Source organism: Tursiops truncatus, chromosome 1 (genome assembly GCF_011762595.2).
Source record: "Tursiops truncatus isolate mTurTru1 chromosome 1, mTurTru1.mat.Y, whole genome shotgun sequence".
Classification (NCBI taxonomy): domain Eukaryota; kingdom Metazoa; phylum Chordata; class Mammalia; order Artiodactyla; family Delphinidae; genus Tursiops; species Tursiops truncatus.
In genome coordinates, this window is record NC_047034.1 from 146,134,237 (window position 1) to 146,152,637 (window position 18,401).

Here is an 18,401-nt window from a genome sequence, read left to right on the forward strand (position 1 = left end):
TGATCAAAGGCCTAATTATGAGAGCTAAAACTCTTAGAAGAAAACACACGGAGGAAATCTTTATGACACTGGATCTGGCAATGATTTCTTGGATATGACACCAAAAGCTCAAGCAACAAAAGATAAAATAGATAAATTGAACTTCATCAAAATTAAAAACTTTTGTGCATCAAGGACACTATCAAGAAAGTGAAAACACAATCCAAAAAATGGAAGAAAATATATACAAATCATATACTTGATAAGAGCTGAATATCTAGAATATAGAGAGAATTCTTACAACTCAACAACAAAAATAAACAGACCAATTAAAAAATGGACAAAGAACTTGATTTCTCCAGAGAAGGTTTACAAATGAACAATAATCATATGAAAAGATGCTCAACATCACTAGTAATTAGGAAAATGCAAAATAAAACCACAATGAGAAACCACTTCATACATATTAAGATGGCTATTTTTTTTAATTAACATATAATTGATTTACAATATTGTGTTAGTTTCAGCATAGTGATTCAGTATTTTTGCAGATTATACTCCATTATGGGTTATTACAAGATAATAGGAATAATTCCCTGTGTTATACAGTAAATTCTCATTGCTTATCTGTTTTATATATAGTAGTTTGTACCTGTTAATCCCGTACCCCTAATTTGTTCCTCCCCACTTCCCTCTCCCCTGTGGTAACCACAAGTTTGTTTTCTATGCCTGTGAATCTGTTTCTGTTTTGTATATACAATCATTTGTATTATTTTTAGATTTCACATATAAGGGATATCATATAGTATTTGTCTTTCTCCTGTCTATCTTATTTCACTAAGCATAATATTCTCTAGGTCTATCCATGTTGATGCATATGGAAGAATTTCATTCTTTTTATGGCTGAGTAATATTCCATTATGCACACATACATATATGTATTTCTATATATAACATCTTCTTTATCCATTCATCTGTTGATGGACACTTGGGTTGCTTCCATATCTTAGCTATTGCAAATAGTGTTGCAATGAACATTGGGGTGCATGTATATTTTCTAATAAGTGTTGCCATTTTTTCCAGATATACACCCAGGAGTGGAATTGCTGGATCATATGGTAGTTCTATTTTTAGTGTTGGGGGGGACTCTCCATACTGTTCCCCACAGTGGCTGCACCAATTTACATTCCTACCAACAGTGTACGAGGGTTCCCATTTCTCCACATCCTCTCCAACACTTGCTATCTGTAGACTTTTTGATGATAGCCATTCTGACAGGTGTGAGGTGATATCTCACTGTGGTTTTGATTTGCATTTCTCTAATAATTAGTGGTATTGAGCATCTTTTCATGTGAAGATGGCTATCCTTTTAAAAATGGAAAATAACAAGTGTTAGCTAGGATGCAGAGAAACTGGAACCCTGGTGTATTCTGGTGTATTGTTGGTAGGAGTAAGAAATGGTGCAGCTGCTATGGAAAGCAGTATGGTGGTTCCTCAAAAAGCTAAAGAACTGTCATATGATCCAACAATTCCACTTCTAGGTATCTACCCAAAATAACTGAAAGCAAGGACTCAAATAGGTACTTGTACATCCATGTTCAGAGCAGCATTACTCACAATGTCCATTGATGGATAATGGATAAACAAAATATGGTACATACATACAGTGGAATATTATTTAGCCTTGAAAAGGAATGAAGTACTGACATGTGCTAAAACATGGATGAATCTTGAAAAAGTTATGCTGAGTGAAAAAAACCAGACACAAGAAGCCACATCTTATATAATTCCATTTATATGTAATGTTCAGAACAGGCAAATCTATTGAGACAGATGTAGATTAGGGGGACTTCCCTGGCAGTCCAGTGGTTAAGATTTCACCTTCCAATGCAGGGGGTGAGGGTTCGATCCCTGGTTGGGGAGCTAAGATCCCACATGCCTCCCGGCCAAAAAAACAAAACATAAAACAGAAGCAATGTTGTAACAGATTCAATAAAGACTTTAAAAATGGTCCACATCAAAAAAAAAAAAAAAAAAAGACAGATGTAGATTAGTGGTTACCAGGGGCTAGAGGGAGTGTAGAATAGGGGAGTGACTGCAAAGGAGTAGGGGGTTTCTTTTTGGGTGATGAAAATGTTCTAATTGAAAGTAGTAATGATAGTAAGACCTTGTGAATATGTTAAAAAACAGTGAATTGTGTATTCTTAAATGGTGATTATACAGTATGTGAATCATGTTTCAGTAAAATAAATTGCCCTTCCCCCAAAACTCTGACAGAGCACATCATTTCTCTGCTTAAAACTACCCACTGACTTTCTGTCCCAATTAGTATAAAATGCAAAGTCCTTTCTGTGGCCCACAAGGCATTACAAAATCCAGCTCCTGCCTCATGTTCTTCTACACCCTCCCACCCCAACACCATTGTTCACTTAGCAACAGCCACTCCAGCCTCCTTTCTATTTGCCAAGCATGTTCCCACCTCAGGACCTTGGCACATGCTGGATCCCTACCTGGGATGCTCTTGCCCAGTACATACATCAACATCACTCATTCCAGACTCCTGTTCTCTACTCAAACATCATCTTAATGAGAAAATTCCTAGAAAACATGATTTAGAATTTCAACCCCTGGGCTTCTCTGGTGGCACAGTGGTTAAGAATCCGCCTGCCAATGCAGGGGACATAGGTTGGAGCCCTGGTCCAGGAAGATCTCACATGCCGCGGAGCAACTAAGCCCGTGCACCACAACTACTGAGCCTGCACTCTAGAGCCTGCGAGCCACAACTACTGAGCCCGCGTGCCACAACTACTGAAGCCTGCGTGCCTAGAGCCCGTGCTCCACCACAAGAGAAGCCACTGCAATGAGAAGTGCATTTTGTATAATGACAAGATATCACATACATCTCGAAATCCATTTTTTAGTTCCTGTCCATTTTCATGCAACTACCAAATTACATGCAAAAGCATAACAACTGACAGCCTCCAAAATGACTGAACTTCATTTATTTTATATTGCTCAGCTATTTTAACATTATGCTAATTAAATGAATCTGACTCCCTCTCTAAAGACAAGAACACCAAACCAGTTGCAAACTCCAAATCTCTCTGCCATAATGTATACTAGTGAGAACATGCCAAAGGAAATGGGCCTTTATACCTGGTGGGCATACAGTAGGTTCTGCTCTTGCAAGAGCCATTCTGGGGCAGAAGCAAACAGGGATCTAAGTACAATACCCCTCTCCTTCTGACCAAGACTCAGAGGACAATTATAATAACTTTTAACTTTCCAGACTAGGCTACAAGGACAAGAAATAATGGGCTAAGTGGTAAGTCACTCGTTTTATTAACATCAGTTTCTCCACACTTACTACAAATGTTTAAGTATTGATTAAACTTATTCAAAACACCTTACGCTTTGTGGTTCTTAATTTCCTGTCTTCTCTACTTCAGATGCTAAGCCATGTTCTGCCTCCTACTGCATACTCCCTGCGAAGACTTGCCCAGCTCTCTGAAGAAGAGGTACCATGGAGTTTCAATTATTTGGGGAGATGACTAAGCACAGAGATCAGGTAAGCCAGCCCCCTCATTTTACAAGTGAGGCATTTCAAGCCCAGAAGTGATAGTTCCTGTTGAAACCACATGTAACTTGTTAGTGGCAAAGCCTAGGTTAGTATCTATGTTTCCAAGATTCCTTCCAGAATAAAACTCTTTCTGCTCTAATACTAAAGATAAAAAATATATATTTTTCAGGTTTACTTAACTCTAAGTTTTCAAAATAGAGGAATGTGTCTAATTGCATCTTATAACCTCAGAACTTAGATCAGTGCCCAACACACAGTAGGTATTAGTATGTATTTACTGAGTGATCAATTGTTTAAACGGGAGTTACTTTATTAAAAAGTATTTCTGGCGCATTCCCTGGAGGTCCAGTGGTTAAGGACTGGGTGCTTTCACTGCTTGGGGCCGGGGTTCAATCCCTGGTCGGGGAAATAAGATCCCGCAAGCCACGCAGTGCAGCCAAAAAAAAAAAAGTACTTCTGATCTTTATTAATTAAATATTTAAAGGCAGTTAGAATACGCCTAACTTTAACTACAATAAATAACCAAGAAATTCCTCTAATTTAAAACTAAATTGGTCCTGGGACTTCCCTGGTGGTCCAGTAGTTAAGAATCCGCCTTCCAATGTAGGAGACACAGGATCGATCCCTGGCTGGGGAACTAAGACCCCACATGCCGCGAGGCAACTAAGCCCACACACTCTAGAGCCTGCACCGCAACTAAGACCCGACGCAGCCAAATAAATAAAGATTAAAATTTATAAAAAAGAAAAAATTCAATCAATAATAAAAAAACTAAATTGATCCAAAAATTCCTCCAGTTTCAAATAAAAATCATTTTCACAGGATATCCTTCCTTCTCAGCAAACTCTATTCATTAGAGGCACACATTCCTAGAAGAAGCTACCTGCCTCAGGACTTAATTCATTTCACCTAACCTTAAGCAAAGGCAAATCTCAGAGAACTTCCAAATAAAGGGAACCAAAAGAAAAAAAAAAATGACAGAAATAATAGGAAAGTGACCAAGTACAAATATTTGCTGAACGTGATGCTGAAAAGCCACTCTCCTTCAGTTATGTATACCTACTCAGTGTATCATTCCATTAAGAGTCCTGGTAGCGCCCTTGCCCAATTTTTAGAAGACTCAGGACACTTGAGAACCTAGAATTGAGATCCACTGCTAGAAATTAATTTAAAGACAGAAATGTGACTCTTAAATAATGAAATATATCCAAATGTAACCTAATATATTTACAAGAATTCTGAAACTAACACACCTTAGACTAAAACTAAAAAATGAAGCACTACCACATGTATTAAGTGATCTTTCTAATACCTATATATATATAAAACAGGTATCATCATGGTTTATCATTTTATAGATAAGGCAACTGAGGAGATGAAGCAATTCCTCTACATTACAAAGCCAATTAAGTGACATAGCCAAGACTGAACCCTAGGAGTTTGCTGACTCGTAACTCCAGTCTCTTTATATCAAAGCACAGTGAGCTTTCATAAAGCAGCCAAAAGGACTTTGCAAGAATCTCAGAGGACAATTTAATCATTGGAGCATTTTACAAAACAAAATCCCAGGATGACAGTAACAGAAACACCATGCGTTTCACACATTTTTAAATGCATATGATACATACATAAAGTATACTTAATAAATAAATAGGAATACTGTCGTCCTCTCTGTAGCCATGTCTCATACATGTCTGTGAGAGACTTTTCAAAGCCATCGTTTTAACACAGCCCTATTCCTTTCGTGTTTCCCAAATCTGGCTCTTTAGCAAAATCACAGTGGCTGTGCTCGCAGGTGCAAAAGTACAGGCTCCCAGGCCCCGACGTGGAGATTTTAAACAAGCTCAGAATCTGCATTTTAACTGCTTCTATTATTTAAATGTTTGTTTTTAATCTGAAAAATAAGCATTCTAGATGATTCTGATTAGCCAAATATGCAGTACTACCCCAACAGAAGTCTTAGAGAAAAAGCAAGCCAAGAAAACCTATGAAATTGAAATCCAGAGACAAAGATTTTTTTTTTTTTTGCAGTACGTGGGCCTCTTACTGTCGTGGCCTCTCCCATTGCGGAGCACAGGCTCCGGACACGCAGGCTCATCAGCCATGGCTCACGGGCCCAGCCACTCCACGGCATGTGGGATATTCCCGGACCGGGGCATGAACCCATGTCCCCTGCATTGGCAGGTGGACTCTCAACCACTGCGCCACCAGGGAAGCCCCAGAGACAAACATTATTAACGAATTTCCCCAGCCCTGAAGCCAGAAGAGAACAAAAAGGTAAACGACAGCCCTATTCCAACCGTGAACCCAAACGTAGCTTTTTTTGCCCCAACTTGTTGACCTCTCCCTAGTACCATGCTATGGGACAGATGTAGATGCTAAGAGTTTCAATTTTAACATTCTAAAAAAGCTTGACTCTACTAAAACTCAGTAAAGCCCAAAACACAAGCATAAGACTGTGATGGGTATTTAAGTGGCAGCTTTCCCCCAGACCCTAGGCAAAAACTGACACAGAGAAGAGGATCTGGGGTGGGGACTGATGAGGGAGAGGGGAGGAGCTGACCTAGTGAAAGAAGTTGGCTGGCCCACTGGTTTCACTGGCCCAGACAGGAGTCCACAGAAAAAAAACACTCATGAATGAGAGTCCTCTGAGTGATACTGAGAACAGTCCCCAGGAGGGATTCCTAAGCAGGATATCATAATCATAATCATAATCATCATCTACTTACAAGCTGCCTCTTCTTGGAAGGCTCAACTCCTTCTGAAAAGCAAAACACAAACATAAGTTAGAGAGAAATAAGGACCCATCTGAGTCCTACAGGTCTGTACTAAATGTCCTAGAAGATTTATAGCATCATATTAATAATGGCAAAAACTCAATATTTCTAAATAATAACCTTCTTCTTTGTCTCTCAAATTTTAGTGAAATAATAAGCAGTCTGGTTAACTATCTATCATCTCATTCTTCCTTCCCAAAATGAATGTCTCACGGAATACTTGCAGCACTTTCACCACTAGATGGAACCAACTGGCCAATGAAGATTCCAGGTATTCACTGGGCCAGCCATCAATGGCTGATGAATTGTAAAGGACTCATATCATTAGAGTCAGTGATATGAAAGGAATGAAATGGAATATTTTCTTTAATTATAAAATATTTTTGACAAATAAATAATAATTTATTATTATTATAATAAATTATTTATTATAATAAATAATTTATTATTATGATAATAATATCACAAAGAGATGACTATACACACCACTGACATGAGAAATAACCCTTGCAATAGCAGATGGGCCCCTGTGACTTGCTTTCTAAATTTATCAAGTCCCACCTCCCACTAGTCTCCACTTAACAACTATTCTTAATTTTTTGTTTATCTTTTCCATAAGTGTCTTTATTTTTATTACATATATCCGTAAATTATTAGTATTGTTTTACACATTTTTAAATTATATACTTAAAACACTGTATATATTCATCTGCTGACATCAATCTACATTATAATTAGGAGATTCACCCATATGAATATATTTCACTTTAGTTCATACATCTATAGTACAGTAGTCCAGTCTACAGATTTTTACAGTACTTATTTATCCATTCTCCAGTAAATGGAAATTTAATTTTCTTCCCATGTTTTTCTTCTCCATCAAAACAATGCTCCTATAAACATGCTGTAGTACTTGCTTCCTCATGCACATGTATAAAAAGTTTCTTGGAAGTATACACTTAGATGTGGCATGAACTAAGTCAGAAACTGCATCAGAAATTGCTCCCAAAATGACTGTACCAATTTACCTTTCCCCTCCAACATTTCCTAAGAGTTCTCCTTTCCAGACTTGTCTCCCAAACTCCTGACACTTATAATCAATTGCCTTCTCAACACTTCAAATCCAAAGTGTCCAAAACTGAATGTGTTCTCTCCACCAAAACGGACTCCAACCATAGCCTTTCCCCATCTCAGATGACGGTAATTCTATTCTTCCTGTTGTTCAGACCAAAACCCTGGACATCTGGACTCTTGTTTTTAACACACCCCACATCCCATCCAACAGGAATTCTTAATGGCTTTAAATTTAAAATACAGCCAGAATACAACCATTTTCCACTATCTCCAAAGACTTACATGCTTACAATCTCTTAACCAAAAACCTTGGATTTAGTCATGTTTTAGAAATCAGAATTGGGGGTGGGTAATTAAAGTAATAGTAATATATATATATATATATATATATATATATATAGTAATATATATATATATATACACACACACACACACACATATATATATAATATATAACACCCTCAACAAAGACTAGGTCACCAACAAAATACATCAAAAACATTAAGATTTCTCCAGTAAAGTGTATGACAGCCACAATAAATGTGATAAAAACTCTAGTCTCAGTTCAGTTTTGTCACCAGAAGAGTTCAAATTAGGTCAGGTTTTACTGCTAAATGAGTTACAGAATCTCTTGGGTTTTGCTATTATGATCCAAGCCACCATGGTCTCTCCCCAGCCTCACAACTGTCTCCAACTGGTATCCCATTCCTGCTTCTATCCTTAACCCACATGGTCTATTCTTAACAGAGTGATCCTTTTAAAGGTCAGTAAGATCACAACACTCCTACTCAAAATCCTGGAATGGCTCCCCATTTCATTCAAGAATAAAAGTCAAGACCTAAATGGGTGACCCACCACCCTTCCCCAGTATCTCTCTGACCTCCTCTCTCCCATGCACACTTGCACATTTTGATCCAGCCACACTGGACTTTACTGTTTGTCAAACACATTCGGTATTCTTCTGCCTTAAAGCCTTGTGCTAATCTGTGCACTCTGCCTAGAATGCTCCTCTTCCCCAAATATTTCCTTGGCTAACCCCTACAGCTTTCAAATCTCTTGGCTCAATTTTCACCTGAGTTCTTAATGAAACCTACTACCCTGATAGCTCTATATAACATTACAACATATTTTCCACCCCATCACACTCTTACTCCACTCTGCTTTTATAACCAATACACTTTCCATACACTTACCACTTCTAACGTACTACGTAATTTACTTGTTTATAATGTTTATTGTTCATTTTCTGTCTTTCCCCACTAAAATCTAAGCTCCATGAGTGCTGGGATCTTAGTCTGTTTTATTTAGTAATGTACCTCAACAACTTAGAACAGTGACTGGCAAGTAGTAGATGCTCAGAAATTTGTTGAACAAATGATTTCACATACTCGCCAATACCTGGCATTTATTAAACTGTTTAATTTTTGTCAATCTAATGGCTGTGATCATATCACAGTATGGGTTTAATTGCCATTTCCCATAATTACTAGTGAAGCTAAACAGTGTTTTATATGTTTATTGGCCATTAGGGTTTCCTCAACTGTGAATTGCCTATTTACAATCGTCCCTCGGTATCAGCGGGGGATTGGTTTCAGAACTCCTGGCAGATACTAATACCTGCAGATGTTCAAGTCCCTTAGATAAAACAGCACCATACAGTACAGTTGGCCCTCCATATCTGCAGCTGGGGAGCCTGCCAAGACACAGGGTCAAGTGTATATCCCTGGCCTATTTTTCTATTAGGTTTTCTATCTTTTTTCTTATTGAGTATAGGTATTTACCTAATATATTCTGGATACTAATTATTTGTGGATTATATTCACTGAAAATGTTCTCTCAGTCTTTTTACTTTTTTTTAATGGAGCCACCAAAGAATTTAATTTTTATATCATCAAATCTATTATTCTCCTTTATATTATCTATTTTTACATATAAGAAATACATCCCTAAGACTCCTCGCTCCCAATGCAGAGAACCCAGGTTCAATCCCTGGTCGGGGAACTAGATCCCGCACACATGCCGCAACTAAGAGCTCGCATGCCTCAACTAAGACCCAGAGCAGCCTAAATAAATATTAAGAAATACATCCCTGACACACAGAGACATGAATACATTTACTTATATTTTCTTCTAAAAGATTATAGGTTTACTTTTCACACTAAGTTTGTGAATATACCTGGAACTTATTTTTGCATATGGTGGGAGATAGGAATCCCATTATATTTTTTTCTATAGGAGTGATCAATTATCCCAAGCCATTTATTAAATGTTATGCAATGTCAGTTCTGTCATATATTAAGTTTCCATGTACACAGGGGTGTCTTTCTTGACTATATTCTATTCCACTGAGCTGTCAGCCCCTGTGCCTATACCATGCTGTTTAATTGGTATAGCTTGACAATAAATCTTGATATTTGTAAGGCAAGTCCACTCACATTGTTATTAGTCCTCAAAATTATGGGAGTTATTCTTGGGACTCTGCTCTTCCATATAAATTTTAGGATCAAGTTGTAGATTAAAACTTGACACTGCACTCAATCTAGAGGATAACTGACACATTTATAATACAGACAACCACTATATAAGAACATGGTAAATCTCTCCATTTATTTAGGTCTTCTTTAATATGTTTTAATAAAGTTTGATACATTTTCACATAAAGATTATACAAATCTTTTGTTATATTTATTTCTAGATAGCTTACATTTTCTTGTTGCCATTATAGTGTATTTTTTAACTAAATCAAGAGTTGTATTTCATTACACCAGTAACACCATTTTCTTCCCAATACAACATGAAAATTTTCAAACACAGGAAACAGAAAAGTTAAAAGATTTGTACAGTGAACATCGATATACACACCCACAACCCAGACTGTACAACTGTTAACATTTTGTGATATTTTCTTTGTCACATATTTAGCCATCTATCCACCCATTTGGGTTTTTTAAAATATTTATTTATTTATTTATTTTGGCTGCGCTGGGTCTTAGCTGCAGCACGCGGGATATTCGCTGCAGCACGCAGACTCCTGGTTGCGGCATGCAGACTTCTTAGTTGCAGCATGCGAACTCTTAGTTGCAGCATGCATGCGGAATCTAGTTCCCTGACCAGGGATCAAACCCGGGCCCTCTGCATTGGGAGCGAGGAGTCTTTTTTTTTTTTTTTTGGCTGCGTTGGGTCTTCACTGCTGTACATGGGCTTTCTCTAGTTGCAGCAAGCGGGGTCTACTCTTTGTTGTGGTGCGTGGGCTTCTCATTGCAATGGCTTTTCTTGCTGAGGAGCATGGGCTCTAGGGTGTGTGGGCTTCCGTAGTTGTGGTGCACAGGCTTCAGTAGTTGTGGTTCACGGGCTCTAGAGCACAGGCTCAGTAGTTGTGGCGCACAGGCTTAGCTGTTCTGCAGTATGTGGGATCTTCCCAGACCAGGGCTCAAACCCATGTCCCCTGCAGCGGCAGGCGGATTCTTAACCACTGCACCACCAGGGAAGTCCCTGTTTTTTTTCTGTTGTTGTTATTTTGTTTTCGGTTTTTTTTTAATGCATCTCAAAGTAGACTGTGGACATCAGTACACATTTCAGTATGTATATCATTAAGTAGAATTCAGTATTTGTTTACAACTTTTTCATGTTGGGTTTTTTTTTTTAAGGTAAACGCTGAACTGCACAAACCTTAGGTGTACCAATGAATAAGTATGATAAATGTATATGCTTATAACCTAAATCCCTATCAAAATACAGAATATTTCCATCAATTCAGAAAGTTTCATCATGTCCTTTCTTGGTAAATTCCCAACAAACCACTATTCCCTTGCCCCAAGCAAACACTATTCCCATATTTTCGCCATAGATTTTCTTTCACCAGAGCTTCGTATCAATGGAATTATACAAATATGAACCTCTTTATATAACCCCTTCTTTCACTCAGTATAGTGTTTCAGAAATTCATCCATGTGGTTGTATATAACAGTACGAATATCCAATCATATTAATATACCACAGTTTATTAATCCTTTCTCCTACTAATGGACATTTGAGTTATATCCAGTTTTGAGCTATTAGCATTCCTGTACAAGTCTTTTTAATAGGCCTATGTCTCATTTGTCTTGAGTAAATAAGAGTGTAATTGCTGGGCTATAGGATAGATGTATGTTTAGTTTTATAAGAAACTACCAGATCTTTTTCTAAAGTGATTATACCATGTTACACTTCCATTAACAATGTATGAGAGTTTCAATTGCTCCACATTCTAGCTAATATAGGTTACCCTCAATAATATAAGAATTGCTCTACATTCATGCCAAGATATGATATCAGTATTTTAAATTTCAGCCATTCTTGTGAGTGTGTAGCGGTATCTCACTGTGGATTTCCATTTTCCTGATGAATAATGATGTTGAGCATCTTGTAATGTGCTTATTAGCCATCAGTACATATTCTTGTATGAATTACCTTAAAATATTTTGCCCCTTTTATAACTGGACTATTTATCTTTTTATTATTGAGTTGTAAGCGTTCTTCATATATTCTAGATGCAAGTCCTTTATTAGATATTTTGATGAATATTTTCTCCCAGCCTGTGGCTTGCCTAGTGAAGTTATATGTGGTGTCTTCTTTTTTTTTTTTTTTGCCATGCCACACGGTTTGTGGGATCTTGGTTCCCCGACCAGGGAACAAACCCATGCCCCCTGCAGTGGAAGCGTGAAGTCCTAACCACTGGATCACAAGGGAATTCCCATAAGTGGCATCTTTTTTTTTTTTTGAAAAAGACAGATGTTTCTTGTCCTCATGGAGCTTACAGTCTAATGGGAAGAAAGACAGTAACTGAGTCATCACACACATAACTAAAGTAGTTACAAGTTGGGTTCAGTGCTCAAGCAGAGAATAACAGGGGCAAGAGAAGTTGACTTCATTCTTATCAAAATGACACACGCATCTGGTTTAAAAAAACCACACAAACACTATAGAACAACTTCGAATATAGCGAACAATCCTTTCATCCTCTCTCCTCAACCTTCAGTTCCACGAGGCTACTTTTAACCTTTCTCTTTTAATTCTTCTGCTGATTGACCTCTATTTCTCTAGATAATACGCTTCTGTCCTCTTTTTTTTTTAATTTTAGAATTTTATTTATTTTTTTATACAGCAGGTTCTTATTAGTTATCCATTTTATACATATTAGTGCATATATGTCAATCCCAATCTCCCAATTCATCACACCACCACCATCCCCCACCATAAGTGGCATCTTTTCTTTTTTTTTCTTTCTTTTTTTTTTTTTTTTTGCAGTACGCGGGCCTCTAACTGTTGTGGCCTCTCCCGTTGTGGAGCACAGGCTCCGGACGCGCAGGCTCATCAGCCATGGCTCACGGGCCCAGCCACTCCGCGGCATGTGGGATCTTCCCGGACCAGGGCACGAACCCGTGTCCCCTGCATCGGCAGGCGGACTCTCAACCACTGCGCCACCAGGGAAGCCCATAAGTGGCATCTTTTGATGAACAAAAGTTTTTACTTTAACGAAGGTCAATTTGCCAGTATTTTTTTTAATGGTTAATGCTTTTAGTATCTTGTCTAAGAAAACTCTGCCCATGCCAAGGACACAAAAATATTTTCCTACATTTTATTTCCATATGCTTTATGGTTTTAGCCTTTATGTTTAGGTCCACATATGTTTATGATCCACGTCTGAATTAATTTTGGGGTAATATGTGAGATGGGGTTAAGGCTCATTTTTTTCCCATATGCTATCCACTTATTCCAGCACCATTTATTAAAAACACTATCTTTTCCTCAACAGATTGCTTTGCCACCTTTGTTGAAAATCAAATTGTAATAGAATGGGCTATTTCTGGCTCTCTACTGCACTCTACTGATCTATTTTTCTAGCCTATGCCAGCACCACACTTTCTTGATCATGTAGCTTTATATCAAGTATTGAAGTCAGATCATGGGGTGCTTTAACTTTGTTCTTTTTCAATATTGCTTTGGATATTCTAGATTCTTTGCATTTCGATATGAATTTTAGAAACAGATTATTCACTTTTACCCAAAAAAGGCCTGCTGGGATTACAGACCAATTTGGAAAGCAGTGACAGCCTAATATTGAGTCTTTATATCCATGAACACAGTATTTCTCCACTAACTTAGACCTGCTTTAATTACTCTAAGCAATGTTTTATAGTTTTCAGCAAAAAGATCTTGTACTTCTATTGCTAAGTTTATCTCTAGGAAGATTTTTTTTTTTTTTGCGGTACGCGGGCCTCTCACTGTTGTGGCCTCTCCCGTTGCGGAGCACAGGCTCCGGACGCGCAGGCTCAGTGGCCATGGCTCACGGGCCTAGCCGCTCCGCGGCATGTGGGATCTTCCCGGACCGGGGCACAAACCCGTGTCCCCTGCATTGGCAGGTGGACTCTCAACCACTGCGCCACCAGGGAAGCCCAGAAGATTTTTTTTAATTGAAGTATAGTTGTTGTATAATATTATATAAAGTTAAGATGATTTTTGAAGCTATTGTAAATAAAATCTTTATTTCACTTACCAATTGCTTGCTCTGGTATGGGAAAGCAATCAATTTTTTATATATTAACTGTATATATTACAACTTAAATTCATTATTATAGTTGTAATGACTGTTTTGTACATTCCCTAGGATTTTTCTATATAAACAATCATGTTCTCTATAAATAGTTTTACTTCTTTCCACTTTCTAGGATTGTCTGTGGTACACATCCTTGCCTTGTTTCTCATTTGATTGTAGAGGGAAAGAGTTCAACATTTTACTACTAAATATGATGTTAGCTGCAGATTTTTCATAGGCCACTTTGATCAAATTGATAAAGTTCCTTTCTATTCCTAATTTGTTTAGAGTTTTTATCAGTAATGAGTATTGATTTTGCCAAGTACTTTCTCTGCATATGCTGAAATAATCATATGGTTTTTCTCCTCTATTCTGTTAATGTGGTAAATTACAGTGATTGATTTTCTAGTATTAGACTAATCTCGCATTCCTGGGTTAAATCCAACTTTGTCAAATACACCATTAGATTATCTTTGCTAATATTTTATTAATGATTTTTACACCTATGTTCAGAAGGGATAATGGTCTCCAGTTTTCTTTTATTATAATGCCTTTGTCAGATTCTGGTATAACAATTATGCCAGCCTCCTAAAACTGGCTGTGAAGTGTTCCTGCCTCCTCTATTTTCTACAAGAGTTTGTGTAAGATTGGTGTTATTTCACTAATAAAACCATCTGGGGTCTGGAGGCTTTTCTTTAGGATTTTTTGCCTATATGTTAATAAATAAGATTGGCCTATGTACTTTTTCTTCTCAGATTGTCCTTGTCAGTTTTGGCTTCATGGTTATACTATCCTCATAAAATGTGCTAGGAAAGTGTGTCCTCTTTTTCTATTTTCTGAAACAACCTATGTAACACTGGGAATATCATTCTTTGAACCTACATGACAGTTCTGGCTTCTTGAATAGTTTAAATAGATAACATGAGGTGGATTTATATTTGGGGGCAATAACCATAAACAAAAATTCTATAAAATGCGTCTCTGAATCCTCTTTAAACAAGGAAATGCATCCATGGAAATCCATCCCTTCTGCATTCCTTACCCACTTCTTGCACCTACACAAAAGCCTACATTGGCAAGATGGATGCCCAGGGTTCCAGATCAGTACATTCTGTGCCAAGCTTTCCAGTACCATACAGACAGGCCTAAGGAAAGGAGAAGAAGAACTGGTCTCCAATCAGATAAAGGTAGTCCAAGGAACAATGATTTCCCAGTCCTCCCTTTCCCAGAGAATATTCATAGCAGGCTGAGGAAGAAAGCTGCATAATCAGGAAATTTGGCTGAGGTAAGAAGACCATCCATTTAGGCAAATAACCATAAATTCTCTGACTCGTCACTTACTCTTCGAAAGTAGGATGGTAATATCTGACAATACATTACATCAGGTGAAGCCTGTCCCATCCAACCTTTTCTGACCTACTAGTTATCTCTGGACTCACGATGTTCTGATTAGCATTCTGAACACATTCAAGTCTATCCCACCTTGAGATTAGAAAAATATTTCCCTTAATTACTACATACCCCTCTTCAACCACTGCCTTATCAATTCTTTTTTCCCTTCACAGTCACACTTCTTGAATGAGCTGTCTACATTCACTGTCTCCAATGTCTCACCTTCTATTTTCTTCACACACTGCAGATATCCCGAGACCTTACCACCCCATTTAAGCCATTCTTGCCAGGTTACCAATGGTCTCTATGTAAAGAACCTTTGCTACATTTTTAGTCTACCTTTTCGTTTTTGGGCTTGACTGCTCAGCAGCATCTGACAGTATTATTCATTCTTCTGTTTCGAATGACTTTTCTATCCACGAAATCACACTACCCTGTTTTACCTCTTATCACTACTTAAACAACTTCCTTCAGCTTAGATGCTCAAATGCTGATTGTCCTTAAAGCTCTCCCTGGAAACTCCTCTCTACACACATTTTACAGATGATGCCAATATTTGTATCTTCATCCCAGATCTCTCTCCACTATACAGTTGTATATAGTTTTATATACAACTACCTTGTCCTTAATATGTCTGAAAACTCAACTTATCTTTCTATGCAAACTTGCTCCTTCTCTGTTTTCCATTTCAGTGATGGTACCACCAAACTCAGAGTCATTCTTGATTCTTCACTTTCTCTCACACTACACATCCAATTATTCATCAAGCCTTGCCAGTTTTACCTCCAAAATACCTACCTTTAGTCAATTTCACTTTACTTCCACTGCTATGTCTCCTAGTCCAAGCCAGCATCATCCTGTAACATTCTCCTAACAGACCTCACTTTAGTTTTGTTCCCCTTGATTCTTAATGTTATATCAATGTAAATATCATGTAATAAGTATCTATTTGCTAAGTGGTAATATATGAGTTTAACAAAACAAATAATGCAGTCAAAAAGATCTTTTTAAAATGCAGAACTGACTGGGTGATTTCTCTTCTTAAAAACCCTTAATAACCCTTAACGGATAAAGTCTAAAATCCTTCCTGTAGCCTATAGGGCACTGCCTAGCTGCTACTGCCTTCCTCTCTAGCATCATTTGCACAATTCTCCAGGCTTGTTGGAGTTTTGATCTTTTAGACACACCATACTCTCTCTCTCACCCTCAGGGTTTCACAGCTATTGTTCTCTCTGCCTTTTCCTTTGCTCTTTTTATACATTCTTGGACCTTAGCTTAAACCTCATTTCCTCTGAGATTTCCCTATACACAGTTTCCCCAGCCTACCTCTATTTAATTCCAACACTTTACTACAATTAGTTGCTTAATTGTCTGTTTTCTGAGACTGACTGTTAGCTGGAGGAGGAGAGATCATTCTTGCTCACAATGGCATTACTAGCACCCAGCACAATACCTGGCCTAGTAAGTACCAAATGAACGTTTGATGAATAAATCAGTGAATCAGTAACGTAAGTAAATGGTACTTACTATTATCACTGTCATCATTATAAGGCTCACATAGGGTCTTGCTCATTTGGAGTTATATTGATGAAAACTGTCAACTGCAATTCGGTCAGCAAAAGAGGCTTTACTAGAGAAAGGATACACTCTGCTATCACTTATATTATTTACTGACAGTCTTCAGGATGGTAGCTATTATTCCACTGTTTGTTTTTGTTTTGTTTTGTTTTTTTAAAGTTTTCAGGAGAGGGAAACAAACAAACAAACAAAACAAAACAAAACCATTACCTACCAAGGAAATCCACTTTTATACCATTTACTAAGTGGCCTTAAAAGGACCATTATTCCCGAATACAAGCTTTTCCTCCACTCTGGCAGCAAGCATTCTGCTGGGATGCACAAAAACCTCCCTTTCCTGTGTAGCAAATGTACCATTACAACTGCTCTGGGCATTATGGCGTTTTAGCTCCACTTATTTACACTTGAGTGTGAGTGTATCTTGAGGTCAGGAACCAAGGGGAAATCAACGTATATGTAGCTATGGTGCGCCTATGAAACTCTAATGTATTTCACTCCTCTTGTTCCATTAAATTCAGATGTCCTCACCCTGAGAACAGGTTCCAATGACAAAATATTTACATTATACAATCATATTAAGAAACATGGAAAAGAGCACAAAATTTTAAGTTAAGAAAACTAGGTGCATGTTATGGCTCAATGACATATAACTTCTGTGGCCTGGGATTTCACCTACCTCTAAAGCTCAGATATAGTGCTTATAAAGGTCAAATAAAATAATGTATACAAAAGTATTTTATTCTATAAATTGTGACACAGATGATATGTGTTATTCTCATATGAGTTTGAAGAACAGTAAAAAGAGGCTGATGATCCTAACAGGATATTTCTACATGGCATAAAGAACTCAGGGCTCAGAGTCAAAAAAATATTTAAACACAGTTCTACTATTTACTCTGCTCATAAATCCTGGTCAGTCATTAAAAGCCTTTCTAAATCTCATTTTTCTTATCTGCACACCTGAGATAAAAATACCTATTTTGCCTATATCATAAAAGTTATTCCAAGGCTACAATAAGAAAACACATTTAAAAGCTTAAGGTTTTCATAAAAAAGATGCTCCATATCATATGTCATCAGGGAAATGCAAATCCAAATAATGAGACAGTACTACACACCTATAAGAATGGACAAAATCTGGAACACTACAACACCAAATGCTGGTTAGGATATGGAGCAACAGGAACTCTTATTCACTGCTGGTGGGAATGCAAAATGGTACAGCCACTTTGGAAGACAGTTTGGCAACTCCTTACGAAACTAAACATACTCTTATTTTATGACCCAGCAATTGCACTAGGAGCTGAAAACTCACGTCCACACAAAAACTTGCACACAGATGTCTGTAGCAGTTTTATTTATAATTGCTAAAACTTGGAAACAATCAAGGTGTCCTTCAGTAGATAAACAGATAAATAAACTGTGGTATATCTAGACAATGGAATAT

General features: G+C 37.6%; 1 protein-coding gene across 10 annotated transcripts in view; it reads right to left on the reverse strand.

Moving 5' to 3' along the window:
* The window catches only part of MAST2 (microtubule associated serine/threonine kinase 2), a 194,700-nt gene that overhangs the window by 104,013 nt on the left and 72,286 nt on the right, over positions 1 to 18,401 (reverse strand). For 9 of the 10 annotated variants that reach the window (XM_073790282.1, XM_033867334.2, XM_033867341.2 and 6 more), the window contains exon 4: positions 6,289 to 6,320. In XM_073790282.1, coding sequence (XP_073646383.1) covers positions 6,289 to 6,320 — 32 coding nt within the window. The remainder of the gene's footprint in view (positions 1 to 6,288; positions 6,321 to 18,401) is intronic. The other variant, XM_033867333.2, reaches the window with a different exon arrangement.